At 39.8% G+C, this 21,833-nt stretch overlaps 1 protein-coding gene across 1 annotated transcript in view; it reads left to right on the forward strand.

The window, feature by feature from the left end:
• The first annotated feature begins 136 nt into the window (after positions 1-136).
• Positions 137-21,833, forward strand: part of KPNA4 (karyopherin subunit alpha 4) — a 61,501-nt gene continuing 39,804 nt past the window's right edge. Inside the window, exons 1-7 of the mRNA XM_073359521.2 lie at positions 137-441; positions 13,058-13,102; positions 15,986-16,075; positions 16,160-16,189; positions 16,276-16,328; positions 20,107-20,202; positions 20,390-20,475. Coding sequence (XP_073215622.1) covers positions 373-441; positions 13,058-13,102; positions 15,986-16,075; positions 16,160-16,189; positions 16,276-16,328; positions 20,107-20,202; positions 20,390-20,475 — 469 coding nt within the window. The 5' untranslated portion in view covers positions 137-372. The remainder of the gene's footprint in view (positions 442-13,057; positions 13,103-15,985; positions 16,076-16,159; positions 16,190-16,275; positions 16,329-20,106; positions 20,203-20,389; positions 20,476-21,833) is intronic.

Here is a 21,833-nt window from a genome sequence, read left to right on the forward strand (position 1 = left end):
ACTCAGCCCCCTCCCTCCAAGTTCTTCTCTCCCATTCGCCGCCGGCCCGTGTCTCCACAGCCAATCAGAGAGCGCGGCCCGTAGGGGTGGGCGTGGCCTCGGACGGCTAGATCGAGGCTACCTCCTCCTTTCCCCTCCCCTCCCCTCTTCCCTCCCACCTCGGCTCTGTCCCTTTGCTGGTTACCGGCACATTTCGCGGCCTAGGCAGCCGAAGCTAGCGAGCGGCCGGAAGGAAGCCAGGAAGTGCGGAGGCGGCAGTGGCGGCCTAGTGGCGCAGGCCGCAGCGCGGACGGGCAGGGAGTGTGAGTGAGGCGGCGCCGGGCAGGGGATCCCGGCAGGCCCGGGGGGAGGCCGCGCTCCTTCTCTCCCGCCATGGCCGACAACGAGAAACTAGATAACCAACGGCTGAAGAACTTCAAGAACAAAGGCCGCGACCTGGAGGTAGTTCCCACAGCACCCTGCGGGAGGGGCCGGGCATGGCGGCGGGACTGGGCCGCTGTGCTCTGGCGTCTCTCCTAATCCCGCGCCCGGCACCACCGCCTCCTTGCTGCTGCTGTATCAGCCGAGGGCCTGCTCTGGGGCTGAGGCCTGCACTGCCGGCTGGGGAGGGGAGGGAGTGTCTTCCCCTTTCTCCTCACGGGGGAAGCTACTGAGGTGGGGGTGAGCGCGGACGGGCTGAGCCCTTCGCTTCCCCAGCCGGGAACGGGCTGTCTTCCCCTCCTCACCCGGACAGCTGTGGGGCTGAGGGTGGCTGCCCAGAGTGGGGAGTGTCTGCGCTGACGGGGGAGTTAAAGCCTTTCGGCATTTCCCTTCCGTGGGTGTCTTTCTTTGCTGTGCACCAGGGAGAGGGAGAGGAACAGGGCGGCTGCTGACGGGTGTGTGGATATGGGGGTAGGGGGACCTTTCTCGTCCTTCTCTCTGTAAGAAGCTGGTAGCCACTGACATGGAGGGAGTGCCACTTACTCTTAGCTCTTCCTAGTGCTCGTGTTATGTCTTTGCTTCAGGCTTCATGTACTTTATTTTACTGCTCCTTGTCAACCTGTGATACCGGAGGGAAGGCTTCAGCCAGCACGGTAGCCGAGTTGTTTCAATATTTAATGTATTTGTGGAGTACCTACAGGGCAATGCATAGTTAAAATGCAAAATATTATTTATAAACTGCTCATTGCCCTAACGCAGGTGCAGCTATAGCACTATGGAAACAGTTAAAGTACAGTAAAATATATTTTGTACAATCTCACGTTGATTTGGCACTGTTATGATTTGTGTCAAGCACCATCTGGATGTCAACCACATCAATCCGCCCCCTTCCCAGATAGTGATGAAAGCAGTTCTGATTTCGGCCAATGAAGACCCTCACTGAAAAGTGTCCTGTCGTTGATGGTCCTTGTTTCAGCTATAGGAGCTGCTGCATTAATACCATATGGGACAGAGACAATTAGTCAAGTACGCCAGTCCTAAGCAATTCAGAGTTTCTTCATAAAGTATACTCTATTAAAATCAGCTCCTTGCTCCCAATAGTTTCTGTGTGGAGGTCTAGTTAAGATCCCAGAACACTGGCATAATGTTATCTGCATGAAACACCACTTAAGTGGGCATCTGTTCTCTGCTCTAACTTCAATTTCTGAATGGGCTCAACATGTGGTAACGCATAGTATAATCTAACGTTGAGATGACACACAGGCATGGGTAGGACTATAGGAGGTCTACTTTTGAAAGTATAGGATGCATTTGGCTCTCCTTCACTAATCAGGGTGGGGGAGGAATCTCTGCTACTTGGGCATGTAGGAATAATCCAGGATCCAATAATGTCTAGGTTTTGAACCTTGATCAGATACGCCAATATAATTTTTTACTTTTTTGTTTACCTGAAATGTTTGGGGATGTCAAATAATGAAATAATTGAGTGTAAAGCATTCAGGGAATAAATGGTTAGTTTAATATTAAAGGATTCAGAAAATGGGGTTCTGCTGTCTGTGTAGAAAGTACCTTCCCCAACGAGATGTTCACTGGTTGCTCTCCAAATATTAAAAAACCCAAAAAATTAAAACAAGCTGTATTATAATTCCAGAAATGTTATTGTGAAGGTTTTTATTTAAAACTAACCATGTACATTTCATTCTCTTCTGTAAATTTAGTATGAAAAAATATAACTGAGTTCTCTTAAATCACTACTACTACTTCTGATGCCTAAACATTGCATCTTAATGTTGGTTCCCTGAAGTTGTACTGTGTATATATGTTAATTCTGAATCCTTCCCACAAAAATCATAGGCCTTTGTAATTTGGATAACACACAGAAATGGAATGTGATAGCATGTCTAGTTTTAGTTATTGATTAAATTTTAGAGACACATCAATTTAAAGATCACCCTCTTCTTGGGAAACTTTTTACCTATATTTGTTTCAAGTAGCCAGTAAGATTACTATTATTGAAAGCATCTAGAGGAAAATATTTATTTTAGCTTGTTTATTTTAGGCATTTTATAGTAATTTAACACTGTTTGTCTTCTTTGAGGGGAAAACATTTTAAAATAGGAAAATTTGTAAAACCACAGAAATTGGCAGGGGGACTTAGTGATATGTGTAATACATGTACATTGGCCAAACTGGACAGTCTCTACGTAAAAGAATAAATGGACACAAATCAGATGTCAAGAATTATAACATTCAAAAACCAGTTGGAGAACACTTCAGTCTCTCTGGTCACTTGATTACAGACCTAAAAGTGGCAATTCTTCAACAAAAAAACTTCAAAAACAGATTCCAATGAGCGACTGCTGAATTGGAATTAATTTGCAAACTGGATACAATTAACTTAGGCTTGAATAAAGACTGGGAGTGGATGTATCATTACACAAAGTAAAACTATTTCACCATGAAGAAAAGGAGTACTTGTGGCACCTTAGAGACTAACAAATTTATCTGAGCATAAGCTTTCGTGAGCTACAGCTCACTTCATCGGATGCATTCAGTGGAAAATACAATGGGGAGATTTATGTACACAGAGAACATGAAACAATGGGTGTTACCATACACACTGTAAGGAGAGTGATCACTTATGATGAGCTGTTACCAGTGGGGGGGACCGGGGAGGAAACCTTTTGTAGTGATAATCAAGGTGGGCCATTTCCAGCAGTTGACAAGAACGTCTGAGGAACTGTGGGGGGGGGAATAAACATGGGGAAATAGTTTTACTTTGTGTAATGACCCATCCACTCCCAGTCTCTATTCAAGCCTAATTGTATCCAGTTTGCAAATTAATTCCAATTCAGCAGTCTCTCCTTGTAGTTTGTTTTTGAAGTTTTTTGTTGAAGAATTGCCACTTTTAGGCCTGAGGTCGAGTTACCAGGGAAGTTGAAGTGTTCTCTGATTTTTTGAATGTTATAATTCTTGACATCTGATTTGTGTCCTTTTATTCTTCTACATAGAGACTGTCCAGTTTGACCAATGTACATGGCAGGGGGACATTGCTGGCACATGATGGCATATATCCCATTGGTAGATGTGCAGGTGAACGAGCCTCTGATAGTGTGGCTGATGTGATTAGGCCCTATGATGGTGTCCCCTGAATAGATATGTGGACACAGTTGGCAACGGGCTTTGTTGCAAGGATAGGTTCCTAGGTTAGTGGTTCTGTTGTGTGGTGTGTGGTTGCTGGTGAGTATTTGCTTCAGGTTGGGGGGCTGTCTGTAAGCAGGGACTGGCCTGTCACCCAAGATCTGTGAGAGTGATGGGTCGTCCTTCAGGATAGGTTGTAGATCCTTGATGATGCATTGGAGAGGTTTTAGTTGGGGACTTACGGCGATGGCTAGTGGAGTTCTGTTATTTTCTTTGTTGGACCTGTTCTGTAGTAGGTGACTTCTGGGTATTCTTCTGGCTCTGTCAATCTGTTTCTTCACTTCAGCAGGTGAGTATTGTAGTTGTAAGAATGCATGTTTATTCCTCCCTCTTCTCCCCCTCCTCCCCCTTGTCAACTGCTGGAAATGGCCCACCTTGATTATCACTACAAAACGTTCCCCTCCCCGCCCCTCCTGCTAGTAATAGCTCATCTTACCTGATTACTCTCCTTACAGTGTGTATGATAACACCCATTGTTTCATGTTCTCTGTGTATGTAAATCTCCCCACTGTATTTTCTACTGAACGCATCCGATGAAGTGAGCTGTAGCTCACGAAAGCTTATGCTCAAATAAATTTGTTAGTCTCTAAGGTGCCACAAGTCCTCCTTTTCTTTGTACAGAGTTTAAAAATCTTCTAAAATTATTAATTTCAGGTAGGCTGTGTGCCATTAGTGGGGGGGGGGGGGGTTATCTGCTATTAAAGGAGCCTGGTGCAAAATGAAAACATTGTTAAGCTGTTAAGTCTTGTTAAATTTTAGATACTGACCTCTCTCTAACAAATCTTGGAACATATACTCAGTACTTAAAATAACTACTGTGGATGATCATTTTTCATACAATAGCTCAGGCTTGTGACTATCATTCTTATTTATTAACTGTTTCTACATCACATTTTTTCATTACAGCATGAAATGTATGGCTGCATTTAGTCAAGTATTCTGCTTTAGAAACTGTTAATGATCTTTTTTGACCTAGTTCATAATGCAAATTTAATATTGCATTGTTTTTAGAAAAAAAAAATCTCTTCACGTCAGAAATGAATTTTTGATTATTCCAATACTGTAGTCCCTTGCTAAAGTTAGCCGTTTATCCATTAGTTTCTTTATTACAAAATTTCAGCTGGTCTTCTATCCCATAGTAGAACACCCAAAAAAAGACACCAAAAAGTTTTGTACAGATTGCACAACTACCTTTTGCATTTGTTTCAGTGAATGCCAGATTAATAGGTAGGTGTAATGGTCACTAAAGAGTAGCGTTCAGGATTTAGTAGTGGAAAGACAAGAGAATAAAGATTATTTGTGATTCAGTTTCAAAAGTTTGTGCTTCTGTTCTGTTCAAAGTCACACATTGGTACAGCGTTAATCCCCAGTAACTTTAGACTGTATTTAATTGGAACGTTTTAAGCTACAGGCTTCTTATTTATAGCATTTTTGTGTTTTAGATAGACAATAAAAGAAAACTTTAAAATGTCTAATTCACATGCTTGCATGTGTACATACATTTCACGGCCAAGTTCTGCTTATACCTATGAACGTCTTCAAGTACTACAGAAAATTAGTTGGCACTAGGTTTCTATTTGTATCTTGTAAACTTTCATAAAGTCCTTCATACACAAGCATGCATGTATGGATATGTTGCATTCAAATCGTGCAGTTTACATATTCAGCTGAAGTTCTGGTGACTGTAAGGGGTAATGCATGACACTATTATTGTTCAGAAAGTGTCTAAAATTCATCTTTGCACAGATTTTTACTTATATGCCCGCTTGTTTCCTCCGGTTAGTCTGCTGTCAGTGTCGTCCTGATCTCTCTTCTCAAAATCAGTCCACTGAAAGGGGTCATAGCATATTAGCTCTTACATGTTCATGCTGTCTCAGTATTCGCCATATTGAATACTAGAGTACTGTACAAAGTATAATAAATCGATAACTCCTAAATCTTGAAAAAGCTTATTAAATGTTAAGGTGGATCTGTGCAGACAATATTTAAAATTACAGGAAGAAGTGAGCCTTTACAGAAAAGCCAACTTTATCACACTGACCTTTTTTCTCTATAGCTGTGTTAACAAAACTATATATAAATTACTGTGTATGTCCATCTGCCAGGAATGAAATGGACAGCCGGGTAAGACCGGTACATAAGCTTCTTCCTTAGTCTTGTCATCCTGCCTTTTGCACTGGAAGCATGGGTCATATGCCTGTTCTTTTTTTTTTTTCTTTTATGCGCTCTTTGAGTCAGAGAGGTGAGCTGCTTTTCCATTTACTGTGAGTATAGATGAAATACCAGCCTATTCTATTTCTGGCACTTCCTCTGGATATAGCACTGTAAGCCTTGAAACCAAACGTTGCGTCTTGCCTCACTAATACCATTTTGAGGCTGTGTATTCCCTAAAGGAATAAACCAGTGGTCTAGAACCAGGTTAGCCACAAACAGTTCAGTGTCTCCATGCTAACTCTGTTGATTCATGTTTTGAACCCCTGCAGTTTTGTCCCACTCTGTGCTAGCACAGTTGCATTGCTCTCTAAGCAACTGTGGCAGTTTCCAGAATTGGTGTTTTGTGGAAAATTTTGAAAGTCAGTGGTTTAGTGAGGGACAATAATAAAGTATGTAATTGAAAAGTTTGAGCTATTTGTGCTGTTATCACAGAGTCCACTGTCCACGATAGTCTGAAACAGTTTAATGCTGACTGTAGACAAGACCTGAGAGTCTTTCAACAAGAAAGAAACTGGTTAGATCCAAACAGAGCTTTAAGTTCCTCTCTCCTGATGGTCGTATTGGATGAGCTGTTTAGACCATTAGTAATTCTTCCTTTGTAGAGGATACTCCTACAGTGTACAGCCCTGTGTTTCTTGAAACTGCATATTGGGTCTTACTCCAAGTTGGTGACGGTAAGCCAGTGTTAGAATTATCGTGTTAGTATCCAACTCTGGGTAAAGATACTATTCTTCCTGCAATGTAGCATTGCTTTAGTTCATTTGCAGGACCTAATTTATTATTATGCACATAGAGGGGATTGTAACTATTAACAGTCCCAGTGAGATCATAGGGAGACTTTGTGTTATTTTGAAAGCCATGGTCAAGAGTAAGGATAGAAATTTACCTGGTCTCTTGTCAAGAAGGCCCCAAAATGATATATTCATCTGCCTATAGGATCTTGATTGATATTTAACTTGTTAAATGACGGCTGGAGCTCTTATCAAATGGGCAAGATTGTGTGGCCTTTGTTTGAGGAAGAACCTCTTAAATTGTCGGGCATCAGTGCTGGGGTCATGCTGCCTGAACATGCCTGTGAGGTGTGATCTAGTGGTGTCACCATTACCTCTCTGGTGTTCCTGCTGTAATATTTGTCAGTGCAAGTACTTGTGGTGGTTTGTTTGGTTTTTTTTATTTGCTTTCCTTATCTCTGGATAGACCGCAGCATCTTGAACACAAATAAATAATTTGCCCATGAAATACTGAAACCTGAGGCTGAGGGGGAAACCTGGCTGATTGCAAGAGGATAGTAGGGGATTGTCTGTCATAGCACACCCTCAGTGTGACATTAGTCCTGAGTACGCTACAGAGAGTGCAGGCAAAAGTCTGTGGAAGGCAGATGCCAGGAATGGGGAAACTGTGAATCCTGGATTTGGAGCAAGCATCAGGGAACCATCTGTGGCAAATTTCTTTCCTTTTAACATGTCTGTTTGCTTCTTACTAATATGTAAGAATATGCAATACCTAAAAAATTAAATATGTACCCCAAAGTGGAGATTGAACTTTCAGTCCTAGATCCTGTGTTGCAGCCTAGAAGCACCCAGTTAAGGAAAGGACTGCAAAGATGGCTTTTGTGTTCTGAACTGAGTCGGTCCCATAATTTAGCACAAAGAAAACCACTCTAAATTCCATTAGCCATAGTTGCGGGGGATCAGCGTGAAATAAGGTTGCCCCCTTCCCTCAACTAGGTCTGTAATTTGTCAGTGGTATGGCATAAAGTAATTTTACAGGAGGATCTGGCCTCCAATTTCCTGAACTCAAATTCTGCTGCACTACTTCTGCCAGAGATCACTTGTATAGTCTTGGCTTTCCAACAGAAGTAATATAGGTGCAGAAGAGATGGGTAATGCTAACATCACAGCAGGTGTGCATCTGCAATCCAGGGAGGAATTTGGCATCTACATACCATAGTGATGGGCATGTTTGAAAGCTGTAGCCTGAGATGTACCACGAGATGACACCTGCATTTAGTGCTAGTATCAGTTCAACAAATGATCGTATTTGTAAGAGATACTTTTATCGTGCTGGTGTATCATGTCATGCCAGTAAAGAAATTTGAATTAAAACTGTTACAAAATATTAAACACTGTATATATTTTCAAAGTTCTAAACACTATCACTTATATTACATTTATTTGATTCAGAACTATTGTGCATATATTCCAATAAAAGCATGTAAATGGATAATTATAACTTTAGTTCTTTATCTCATCCTGTGTGTTGTAATAATTTGTCACCAGTTCAGGTATAGAAGAGAAACCCAAATGCTTTGTCAAACTGACAGTTGTTTCTTGTCTTTCTACTTACTAGGTCATGTTACGGAATTCTAACTATTGTTTCCATATGCTAATTTATCAGTAGTATTACATGTCCAATAAAGTTATTGCTTCATGTTCTCAAAACATGTTGAGGTGTCACCTTCTTTTACTCTATTTGCAGTATGCTTTAGACAGTTCCCTTTGGTTCTCTTTACCATTTAACGTCATATGGAATTGCTGAGAAAAGCTTATTTTGATAATAGAGCTGGAGTTATTTAATAACTGAATATATTTCTGAAATTAACCATCTTTTTCAGTGTACTGGTAGTGTTAAAGATCTAGCATTACTGTTTGTCTGTTTGTATAGGGCATTGCATTTTTGTAGGCTTAACCTTGAGGATTGCAACATCAACTCTTCTATAAATCCAAGCTGTACAACTGGACTTCCTATTCAGTTATTTTAGTAACTTCAGTATAAAAATCCTGGTTTTTAATTGATCGCCCTTTTATATTATATGTGCTGCCTACTTCCTGTTTCTAGACCAGTGGTTCACAAACTTGTTATGCCGCTTGTGCAGGGAAAGCCCCTGGTGGGCTGGACCGATTTGTTTACCTGCCGCATCCGCAGGTTCGGCCGATCGCAGGTCCGAATGGCCGCGGTTCGCTGCTCCAGGGCAATGGGAGCTGCTGGAAGCGGCGGGTAAACAAACCAGCCCGGCCCACCAGGGGCTTTCCCCGCACAAGTGGCGGAACAAGTTTGGCAACCACTTTTCTAGACTATGGTGCTTTTATGTTGTAGGACACAGTGTACTTATGGACTATGGCTCTTGTCCAGTTGTCCTGGGTGATGCAGCTGTGTTACATAGGGTCTTCTGCTGTGTTTTTGATACATTAAGCCATTATAGTTTCTGAATCCTGTGTCCTATGATGTCTGTTACGCTTTTATCAGTGTTTCATTTTTTGTACACCAATATGTAAGATAACTTTCCTGTATTCTACCTCCTTGTAAAATCTTTTTTTTTTAAAGCAACATTTTGTAACATGCTTAACTATGAGAGTTGAAGCAGAGAATAGAACACATGGTTTAATTGCGTTAGGTATGGTTTTGCTTTTGCTTCTCATCGTGTGCCTCATTCTGAATTGGTCCACAGGCAATGAAAGAATCACCCAAAGGCCAGAGAGAGCTTGATTAATTTGTCTTGGAATGGGAAGGAACTAGTTAGTGTTGCAATTTTTTCTTTCCCATTGTTTTGTTCATCTGGCTGGCCAAAAAGGAAAAGTCACTCTGTAGCAGTAACAGGTGACAAACTGGATGTCATGTGTCCTACCCAGCTCTTCCTTATAGTGAAACGTATTACTTTTACAGGAATACAGGTGATTATGGTTTGTATCTGTCACATTTAAACTTCAAGTCCTTGTCTTTAAAGCTTTGGTAATTCCTTTGCTCTGCATAAGTGTTACTCCCAGCAGTTTCCTTCTCCTTTTCCATGCTGTTCCTTATGCTTGGAAGCCTTCACCTTCTTGAACAAGTCAACCATTCTTTCTTCATTCAATTCTCTCATTTAAAACGGTTCTCAATTCTCCTTTTCCAATTCACCGTAGAAACAAATTGTTAAGAAACAACTTGAGATCTCATTACAGAAAGAAACAAAAACTTATATGTTGTCATTTTTGCTAGATCTTATTAAAATTATATGTAATAGCTACAGTTAAAGTGACAGTCAACCTGAAATGAAGAGTTACAAGTATTTTCAAGTACTGCATCAGCACCTAGATCATCCTGCTAATTTCTGTAATTTTACAATCACATTTTCTATTTTCAAGTGTTTCTCTCCCCTGTGACTGTGTGAAAGATCCAAACAAACAAGGAATTGACTAATCAGGAAATGTGGTGAAACTGACTACACACAAAGTACTGATAAATGCTCAAGTAAACAAACTGAAAATAATTTCTCTAATCATTCTGTTATAGTAATTTTAGTTGTATTTGTAATATAACGGTAAACCATTTTCAAACAGATGTTTTTTCTAAGTTGAATATTTGTCAATGCCCTTTATTCTAAACTGTTCATGTGTGCAGTAACTTAATAATCAAACCTCTTAATAATCTCCTTTGCTAATATCTGTTTATGCACAAGTGTGTGAAATTTTGAATTTTTACTTTAAACATCTGGAAAAATCTGACACATTCACAAATGCATATTGAATTATAGCAGGCTCCTTTGAAGCCTTTGGACGCACTCCGGCTATGTCTGGTCTACAGGAGCCCTGGTCTCAGCTGAGTGTGTATCAGGACAGAACATTCTAATTCTGTCTGATAAATAGATCTATATTACAAAATTTGTTTTTCTTTTTAAAAATCTCTATTTTTACTTTTCTAAAATCTTGAAAAATCATTAAGTTTGCAAAGTGAAACATTCTGGTCAGGAAAAGCTAATGATGAGGTTGTCTTTACAACCTTTGCTTTTACTTCTGTGTGTATACTCTTATTTTAATTACACAATCATCTGCCAATCTATATATTCAACAATGCAGACATTCTGCAGATATAATAGTATCTGTATAGTGAAGGTGGACATAATAAACAACATAGAACAGTCCTTTAGATTGTTAAGTTTGGATCAGATTTTAGTTGCCATTTCCACAATGTAAACTAGAAATAGATCCACTGAATTGATGGACTTACACAGCTGTGGAATCGGTAACAAAGTAGGTTTGGGCTCTCTGCACAGGCTGGACAATGTACAGTGAGCAAAGCAGGGATTAGTAGAAAGTTAAGTAGAATTTTTATTGTCTCATTCACTGTGTACTATCCAAGGTATGTTCATAAGAATGGCCATACTGGGTCAGACCAAAGGTCCATCCAGCCCAGTGTCTTGTCTACCGACAGATGCTCCAGAGGGAGTGAACCTAACAGGTAATGATCAAGTGATCTCTCTCCTGCCATCCATCTCCACCCTCTGACAAACAGAGGCTAGGGACACCATTCCTTACCTGTCCTGGCTAATAGTCATTAAGGGACTTAACCTCCATGAATTTATCCAGTTCTCTTTTAAACCCTGTTATAGTCCTAGCCTTCACAACCTCCTCAGGCAAGGAGTTCCACAGGTTGACTGTGCGCTGAGTGAAGAAGAACTTCCTTTTATTTGTTTTAAATCTGCTGCCCAGTAATTTTATTTAGTGGCCCCTAGTTCTTATATTATGGGAACAAGTAAATAACTTTTCCTTATTCACTTTCTCCACACCACTCATGATTTTATATACCTCTATCGTATCCCCTCTTAGTCTCCTCCTTTCCAAGCTGAAAAGTCCTAGCCTCTTTACTCTCTCCTCATATGGGACCCGTTCCAAACCCCTAATCATTTTAGTTGCCCTTTTCTGAACCTTTTCTAATGCCAGTATATCTTTTTTGAGATGAGGGGACCACATCTATACACAGTATTCAAGATGTGGGCTTACCATGGATTTATGTAAGGACAATAAGATATTCTCCGTCTTATTCTCTATCCCTTTTTTAATGATTACTAACATCCCATTTGCTTTTTTGACTGCCGCTGCACACTGCATGGACGTCTAGAAACTATCCACGATGACTCCAAGATCTTTTTCCTGATTAGTTGTAGCTAAATTGTTGAATTGTTAAAGGTGTTGAATTATAGTATCAATACTATAATTAAAATTGCATCATAATGCATATGCAAAAGAGGATAGTTAAAATTGTGCCAACAACCTCAACATTTGCATTTCTTGACATTTGAGTGATTCCATTTGCAACTTAAACTTTCAAATGTCTGTTATTTAATACCATTGGTAAATCAGAAAAGTGCCAAGCACACCATTTTGTAATTATATAGAATTATTTATAAGTATTGTTCCTGAGAAATTACCTGGTGCTGTATTCATGGCATAACCAAAGAAATTACAGCTCAGGCCTGGCCTACTCCTAAAACATAGCTATGTCACTCAGGGGTATAAAAAGGTCACAGCCCTGAGATATGTAGTCAAGCTGTCCTAAGCCCTGGTATAAAAATTGCTAGGTCAATGGGAAGAATTCTTTCATTGACCTAGCTACCACCTCCCGGGGAGATGGATTTACTACAGCAATGGAAAAACCCCTTCCCTTACTGAAACAAATGTCTGCACTACAGTGCCACAATTATGCTTCTGTAGTGCTGGTAGTGTAGCTTCTGATTTATACAGAGCTATTTCCCTGTTACATCAGTCTTTTTGTCTCAAGAACTACTGTTAATCTTTAAGCAGCCTCCAAGTACAGGTGAATAATTACAAGTGGTACACCAGTTTTCACTAGTGTAACTTAACATTGGACTAGTTGTATTAAAATATTTTAGTTTAACTCTGAAATAAACGTATTCTGAAAACCCAAACCCAGAAAGGGCTATACAGTTCTGTCTGGAAAATTGTGAAATTTTGTACAGAGCCTTTTAATTTATCATACTCTCTATTGGCATGTAATGATATTTATAAGAATGGGTTTTTATTGTTACCCTGTTTTCTGATGTAAACAATGTATTCCCCTCACTTCTCTCCTCCTGCCCCTCTACACAATTTATTTCTTTGTTTCCATGTTGTACTTTCCTTGTTGGATAGTCCCTTTATTAGTTTGTATTTTGGACAAATAGGATTGAGGAAATTTATGCAAGTGTTGAGCAAATATTTTACAGCAAAATAATGTTATTGTATTAAGTAATAGAAAGAGAGATATAGCTGTATTTAATGCTAGTTTTATATTTCAAAATAAAATCCCATACTGATAAACTGAAAGTAGTTACTTGATCTCTATTTACATTAAAGCAGTCTTCTAAAAGTAAAATATTTAGAAAGCTGCTAAAATACGTTAAATTACATCACAATGACTTGGTCCAGATTGGGAGTATGCTGTAATTATTTTATCTTAAACTTTTCAGACAATGAGAAGACAACGAAATGAAGTTGTTGTGGAGTTAAGAAAGGTAAGATGGATTAGCGTTTTTACTAAATATAACTTTTATGTCTCAGGCATTTGAGTAGAAATTACAAAAGTTTTCTGTGTCTGAGGCAGACAATCATAGTGCTTACTTTTTTATAGGTTTCAGAGTAGCAGTGGTGTTAGTCTGTATTCACAAAAAGAAAAGGAGTACTTCTGGCACCTTAGAGACTAACAAATTTATTTGAGCATAAGCTTTCGTGAGCTACAGCTCACTTCATCGGATACAGTCCACTGAATGCATCCGATGAAGTGGGCTGTAGCTCACGAAAGCTTATGCTCAAATAAATTTTAGTCTCTAAGGTGCCACAAGTACTCCTTTTCTTTTTACTTTTTTATAGACCATTTAAAAGGATGTTGTCCAATTGTATTTGTCTTTTCAAGGTCTGTGTAGACACTCACATTTTTGGTGGGGAGGGAAGCTTCAAAGCAGATGCTACCAAGTCAGGAACTAAAAATGCACATTAGTTGTCTGTCTATAAATGAATGACTGTAACTTCATTTAAACTAGTTACACGAAGATCTTTAAGTCGAAACATCCCCCTGGATGTTGCCTCACTGATAACCAGTGCTTGCATTACCTTTTATTTGCTTCCTGTCTCTAATAACAGTAATTGCTGGGCTGTTCCCATTACCCACATTCCATCTACTGGGTTTCAGTGACATAGGCGAATTAATTTTGGTTTCTTCCTCACATGAAGAATTAGGGCTTTAAGGAATATTTCAATTTCTGTGTTGCTGAAACCATCCTCTATCAATAATCACTGTGAATCCTGTCCTTACTCCTTGTTTTAGGATTTGGATAATCTTTGGTCCTAATAATTCCCAAGAATGACAGTGGACTCCTTTTTTACTTGCAACTTACCAAGGATCATGGCTTCTCCTTAACACTTGCAAACAGATAATTGGGTCAAGCCTACTACATGCTTAGGGGAAGGGCAAAAAATCCTCAGGTGTCCATACTCCTCTATAGCGAGGAAAGATATTCCTGACATTAAATCAGCAGTCAACTGTAGCCCAAAACATACAGGGAGGCAAGAGTTAAAAGCTGTAATCCTTCAACATATATTATTGCCAATTAAGTAAAATAAAATCACCATAGGAGAGATGGCTGGGGTGACCTTTTAGTGATAGAAATGTATCCACTATTTTGTCTTCCCACTTGCCTCACGTGTTGGGGAGGAGACCAGTGGACTGAACTGGCAAGCATCACACCCATCAATCAGGGCTGTTAGGGAACCTAGAACTTGGACATGGTGAGGAAAGAAGGATGGCAACAAAACTGTCCTGTTGCAGTTGGCAGGTATTAAAAGATTAAAACTAGTATGAGCATCCCTACAATACGCTAATATATGATGGAGAAAAATTAGGAAAGCAGTCAGGTTTATTAAATATTTTTAGTGGATGAGATTTGAAACCATACATTGAAAAATACATTTTTTTTTATTCAAGAAGCTGCTGTGAAAATGCAGAATGTTTACACAGCATTGGGATAGTGGAATATGTTTGGAAAGTATGTTAACTTTCACTTAGACATCTTAAATTCATTTCCATGCTTAAGTCTTTTCAAGTGGAATACTAATTTGCCAAGCTTTGTTTTTTCAACATCTGAATCTGTATTTTCAGGCTGTCAAACCACATGATGCTCCATAATAGTTATGGCATATTTTGAAATACCAGACTACTGATTTGTTTGCTCTGAAATCTGAACAGCATTTCCACAAAGATTTTGATGCTGGGGGAGGGGACGTCTTCAAATTCTCTTTCTGTGCCAGAGCAATAAGTGCCAAGTTGGGAACAAGAAAAAAAGTGTTCAGTTTAGTATAATTTTAGATGAAGCAAAATGTGGGTGTAGAAGGTAAAACTGGATGTTGGGACTGGGGGAGTATAAGCCATTAGAGCGACGAGGAAAGAAATCTTAGGACAAAAAGTATTACTTTTAAGGTTAACAGAAAATTGAATGCAGTGAATTTAGTGGTTTCAGTGATGAATATAGACAAATGAGTTGTATATAGGTCATGTCACATACAGTAAAATCTTATACAGCTGTAGCTATAATCAAGAGAAGGCCATCCTGTTCCTCGGGAAGGTATAAATCATGGGTGTGCAAACTTTTTGGCCCGAGGGCCACATCGAGGTGCGAAACTGTACAGAGGGCTGGGTAGGAAAGGCTGTGCCCCCCAAACAGCCTGGCCCCCTCCCCCTATTCGCCCCCTCCCACTGCCTGCCCCCCTGACTGTCTCCCTCAGAACCCCCCAACCCATCCAACCCGCGCCTGCTCCTTGTCCCCTGACTGCCCCCTCCTGGCACGCCCCCTAGGATCCCACCCTCTATCCAACCCCCCCCCGTCCCCTGACTGCCCCGACCTATCCACACCCCTGCCCCCTGACAGGCCCCCCCAGGACTACCACACCCTATCCAACCCTGACCACCCCAGAACCTCTGCCCCATCCAATCCCTCGCTCCCTGCGACTCCCTACCCAACCCCCCCACCACCACCGCCCGCCGCTGACCCCTTACCATGCTGCTCAGAGCGGCAGGAGCTTGCAGCCCTGCTGCCCGCGCGGCAGCATGACTGTGTGGGAGGGGAACAGCGGGGGAGGGGCCGGGGGCGAGCCTCCTGGGCCAAGAGCTCAGGGGCCAGGCCGGATGTGACCCGCTGGCAGTAGTTTGCCCATCTCTGGCATAAATGGTGAGCACTCATCTTAGTCACATACTTCAATGCCTGGCTTGAATGTCTGAGCATTAATAGTACCAGTGAAATACCTCCTTTTACGTTGTGGTTAAAAGTAAGTCATCTCCGCTTCTGCGGGGGGGGGGGGGGGGGGAATAAAACTACAAAACACAGCAAATTTATTTTTCTTTAAAGAACAAGAGAGATGAACACCTGTTAAAGAGAAGAAATGTACCCCATGAAGATATCTGTGAAGATTCAGATATAGATGGCGATTTCAGAGTGGTAAGAATTAACACTGTCTAAAGTTTATTTCTTAACTTTTTTTAAAACTGTATCTAACTGTTTTGGGTTTTTTTCCCCCCCCAGCAAAACACCTCATTGGAGGCAATAGTTCAGGTAAAAATATTTATTTTTCCCTGAACATTTTTGGCTTAATGACAAATGTAAAATGGCTGAATTCTAAGTTATTGATTTTATTGTAGAATGCTTCAAGTGACAACCAGGGTATCCAGTTAAGTGCTGTGCAGGCTGCAAGGTAAGAGCACAGTTTGTTCAACTTTACTGTTTCTACCCTTGCTGCTTATATAGTGCTACTAAATTTAGAAAATCATGAATTCTTGCACTAGTTGATAGAATGGTGATGTCATCTATGGATCAAGTTCACCAAATATTACTGCTGTAATAACATATCTTGTATGTAAACTTTGTTTATAAAAAACAAACTGACAGAATGTAGATATTACATTCTCTTAATAAATTCTCTTAATAAATATTCATGTGAACTCTAGGATTTTAGTAAATGCCATACTCCTGACTTTCAAAATAAATTGAGTAAAGATCCTAATTGATTTCATATGCATAAATAGTCATGAAACACAGTTTCCCTTTAATTTAAATAAGTTGTCTGAGGTGTTTAAATCATCACAAGACTACCAGATTCCTAACAAGTTAGACTAATTGGCAAATACTTGAAGACACTTTAAGTCAGGGGTTCTCAAACTGGGGGTCGGGACCCTTCAGGAGGTTGCGAGGTTATTACATTGGGGTTTGCAAGCTGTCAGCCTCCACCCCAAACCCCACTTTGCCTCCAGCATTTATAATGGTGTTAAATATATAAACAAGTGTTTTTAATTTATAAGTGGGGGTCACACTCAGTGGCTTGCTATATGGAAGGGGTCACCAGGACAATAGTTTGAGAACCTCTGCTTTAAGTTAATGATTCCTTTGGACCTCTTAACCAGTCAAGTAGCAGTTCTTGAGCTGTTTACTATAAGGTCTTGTCTACATGAGAAAGTTGCACCAATTTAACTTGGTGTGATTTTTAAAACCTATTTAGTTAAACTGGTGCAAGGCTGTATGGACACTTATTTCAGTTTAAACCAGATAAGGAATTTATTTGAAAAAAACTGAAACCTGACTGGTTTAAATGGAAATAAGAAAGTCCACATAGTCTTTTTCACTGATTAAATTGGTTTAGAAACAATTTTAAGTCAACTGAGTGCAACTTTTGCATGTGGACAAGGCCTACAAGTAGAGGTCTTTTAATGTTAATATAAGGTGTGAAAGCTATTTAGTTGTTTCTCTTATACTGCTCTGCTACCGTACACAGCATCTGAAGCTTGAGCAGAAGGGAGGACATGATCTCTCTGTAACTTCCTGAAACACATGTCTAGAGCACATGGCAAGGACAGAGCATTGTTTGAATAGAAGCAGTTACAAATAACTGGAGTTAACTGATTCTTGGAGCCAGGGTTATGAGCTGCCTGAGAGGACAGCAAATACATTTGTGGTAGTTTTTATGTAAACCTAAACTGTGCAGTATTTTGCCATTAAAAGTGAATATTGGGGTGGGGTTTTTTTGTAGGAACTGGGGTATGTGTTGTAATTAATCCTAGGATAACTTATTAATATTTTGTCTGTACATCTACATCTCTCCTAAAAAGGAAGTTTTTCTTCTCAGTTGGCAATATAAATATACACCTGCAATAACATCACGTAGCTTTTACAAACTTTAAATATTCAAAGCCCCTAACCGGATTGTATTAAGATATTTTCACTGTGCAGACTATGCTTTACTTGCCAGTTTAAGGCAGTGGCCACTGGTAGTGTTCAGGACTGGAAGCCGCAACAGTCAGTCACAGCTACTTTCTTGTCTCTCATGTCCACTGTCCCCCTCGAGGGAGACAGTTTGGTGTGGCTGGGGCAGGAGGAAAGGAATGTGCTTCTGATCTTCCCCCCCAACTTTGTTCTTCTGAAATAGTCCCACTTGAGCTCCCTACAGGCCTTCAGTCACCTCATGGATGTTGAAAAGGGAGGTTAAAGGAGTTAAAGTTCAAGTGGGTTTGTACTCCCTCCTTCCTAGCAGCATGTGCCTTTGTATTAGGCCTGTCGATTAATCGCAGTTAACTCACATGATTAACTCCATAAAGTTAATCGCAGTTTTAGTTGCACAGTTAAACAATAGAATGCCAATTGAAATTTATTAAACATTTTGGATGTTTTTCTACATTTTCATATGTATTATGTTCTGTGTTGTAATTGAAATCAAAGTGTAATTATTTTTTATTATAAATATGTGCACTATAAAAATGATAAATAGTATTTTTCAATTCACCTCTTACAAGTACTGTAGTGCAATCTGTTTGTCATGAACGTGCAACTTACAAATGTAGGATTTTTTTTTGTTCTATAATTACAATCAAACAATGTAAAACTTCAGAGCCTACAAGTCTACTCGGTCCTACTTGTTCAGCCAATCGTGAAGACAGACAAGTTTGTTTACATTTACAGGAGATAATGCTGCCCTCTCCTTATTTACAGTGATACCAGAAAGGGAGAACAGGCATTTGCATGACACTTTTGTAGCCGGCATTGCAAGGCATTTACATGCCAGATATGCTAAACATTCATATGCCCATTCATGCTTTGACCACCATGCCCGAGGACATACTTCGATGCTGATGACACTTGTTAAAAAAAAAAAATGCATTAATTAAATTTGTGACTGAACTCCTTGGGGGAGAACTGTATGTCCCCTGCTCTGTGTTACCCATGAAATATATTTCATGTTATAGCAGACTCGGATGATGACCCAGCACATGTTCATTTTAAGAACACTTTCACTGCAGATTTGACAAAACGCAAGGAAGGTACCAATTTGAGATTTCTAAAGATAGCTATAAAACTTGACCCAAGGTTTTTGCAGAATCTGAAGTGCCTTTCAAAATCTGAGAAGGACGAGGTGTGGAGCGTGCTTTCAGAAGTCTTAAAAGAGCAACACTCCAATGTGGAAACTACAGAACCCGAACCACCAAAAAAGAAAATCAGCTTTCTGCTGGTGGCATCTGAGAATGAACATGAGTCGGTTCACACTGCTTTGGATTGTTATCAGCATGGATGCATGTCCCCTGAAATGGTTGGTCGAAGCATGAAGGAACATATGAATCTTTAGGGCATCTGACACGTAAATATCTTGCAATGCCAGCTACAGCATGAGAATGCCTGTTCTGACTTTCAGGTGACATGTAAACAAGAAGCGAGCAGCATTATGTCCTGCAAATGTAAACAAAGTTGTTTGAGTGATTGGGTGAACGAGAAGTAAGACTGTGTGGACTTGCAGGCTCTAAAATTTTACATTGTTTTATTTTGAATGTAGTTTTTTGTACATAATTCTACATTTATACGTTCAACTTTTATGATAAAGAGATTGTACTACAGTACTTGTATGAGGTGAATTGAAAAATACTATCTTTTGGGTTTTTCACAGTGCAAATACTCATAATCAAAAATAAATATGAAGTAAGCACTGTGCACTTTGTGTTCTGCGTTGTAATTGTAATCAATATATTTTAAAATGTAGAAAACATCCAAAAATATTAAAATAAATGGTATTAAATTTTTTTAATTGGGTGGTGCAGTTAATTTTTTTTAATCATGTGACAGTCCTAATTTGTATCGCCCACACACTGACTCCTTAGTGAGGAAGAGGGAGGAAAGCATGTTCTGGCAGTCCTAACAAAGCAGCCAATACCTTGCCTCTTATCCTTTGCACCAGCTGGGAAGATAATGCTGGGGAGGGGCATGTGGATGACTGACTTACTCCTGTCACGGGTTTCCCATGATGACAAACCAGGTGTTCAACTCAACAGTCTTACTCTTTAGAGTAGTAGCAGAAGAGGTGGTGGGATTGGCTGAAATAATAGCTAAGTACACAACTTTTCAGCAGTGCTAAATTCACTTATTTTTAAAAAGCCCTATTTGACTCTAGGGGATTTGTCTGCAAATGTCATATTTTCTCCTTTGTTTCTAAACAGGAAGCTTCTTTCCAGTGATCGCAATCCACCAATTGATGACTTAATAAAATCTGGAATACTACCTATTTTAGTGCACTGTCTTGAAAGAGATGACAAGTGAGTGTTACTTTTTTAAAAGTAAGAACTGGTAGGAAAAGTTAATTGTTTTGAGAAGACTTCATAGATATCCTTTGACAAAACAATTTGTGCAAGCATTTGCAAGTGTACATGTTATCCTACTGTATTAGATTCAGATAGAATGTTTTGTATTACAGTAAAACTGACTTTACATTTTTATTTGTAGTCCTTCTTTACAGTTTGAAGCTGCATGGGCTTTGACAAACATTGCATCTGGAACCTCTGAACAAACACAGGCTGTAGTTCAATCTAGTAAGTTGATCAATTTGATGATAATGCATTTCATGTGCACACTGTAATTTCTTCAAAAATATGAGGATCAAGTGATGATTTAATAAGGACCTACACCCCATCTCTCTTCCTCAAGTGTTCACCAATCTACACTACGTAGGACTTAGTACTTTCATATGATAGCCACAGGATGGTTGAAACTGAATTGTCAATCACAGGCACATCACTGAAGGACCTGTCCAGGAAGTCTCCTGCCAGAAATTCTACCCCTTCTCTGGCAAGCAGCATCAGGTGAAGCACAGATCTGATTTTGTTCTTCATTTTCTCAGATTTTAAATTCATTTGGTTTTCCTGATGGTGAGTAATCTCTTGTGGGAACTCACACTATTTTAGCAGAGTTAATATCTGCTGGTTTTCCAGTTTTCAAACACTGTTTTTTAACTTCTCTTCACAATTCGGAGGGATTTCCTACCTAATTTTGAAGGAGGAGGAAAAGATACAGTCCAAGTCCAGAGAGTGCCTCCTCGGGAATTTACTTCCAAGATTACACTCAAGATAAAATGGTGTCCATATGTTCGGGAATCTGAAGTTAGGAAAGAATTTTTGTACTTGCAACCCATGTTGCCAGATGAAACAGAAAATTGTTTTATGGTTCTGTGCCTGACATATTTCTTTTAAATCTACTTGAACGTCAACTTGGGAGATCAGGGCACAGTAGAACTTCTCTAGTATTGAATTTGGCAAATAAAATAGTTGTGCTTCTTGAGATCTGAATATAGAGTCACTGCCATGTTCAAGCAAGTTTTTGTAGTTGAATCAAATTCACTTCCTATTCTCTTCCAATTCCTCATGGATCTGCTATTGTAAATAAGGAAAAGGTTGTTATAAACAGACAAGGAAAAAAATGAAGTCCACACAACTAAAAACCAGAACAGGAAGTATCAAAATATTATTGAAATCCAAAGACAATGTGATCAAATTTTCATATACTGCACTATAAACTGTCAATGCTGGAGATGCTGAATTGCCAACAGTGAAAGGGCGGGGGAAACTTTTCCACTCAAGAACTTTAATGTATGAAAACCGCACGTTTAAAAACTGTTTTCTTATTCTTAAATATTTAATCAAAATGTAGAATTGACTCAGTGTGGTAGTGATTTTCAAACTAGGGTTCACATGGGCTCTTGTGAGGGTGTATGTAATAGCTCTATTATGACCCTACGTCAGATGGGGGTATCCTAGAAGACTGGGGTCAGAAGAGACACCAGGAGGTACTCTAGTCCAACCCCCTGCTCAAAGCAGGATCAGTCCCAACTCAAGGGTTCTCGAACTCGGGGTTGTGATCACTCGGGGGGTGACAGGGTTATTGGGGATCGTGG

This window comes from Lepidochelys kempii, chromosome 9, assembly GCF_965140285.1.
Source record: "Lepidochelys kempii isolate rLepKem1 chromosome 9, rLepKem1.hap1, whole genome shotgun sequence".
NCBI lineage: Eukaryota > Metazoa > Chordata > Testudines > Cheloniidae > Lepidochelys > Lepidochelys kempii.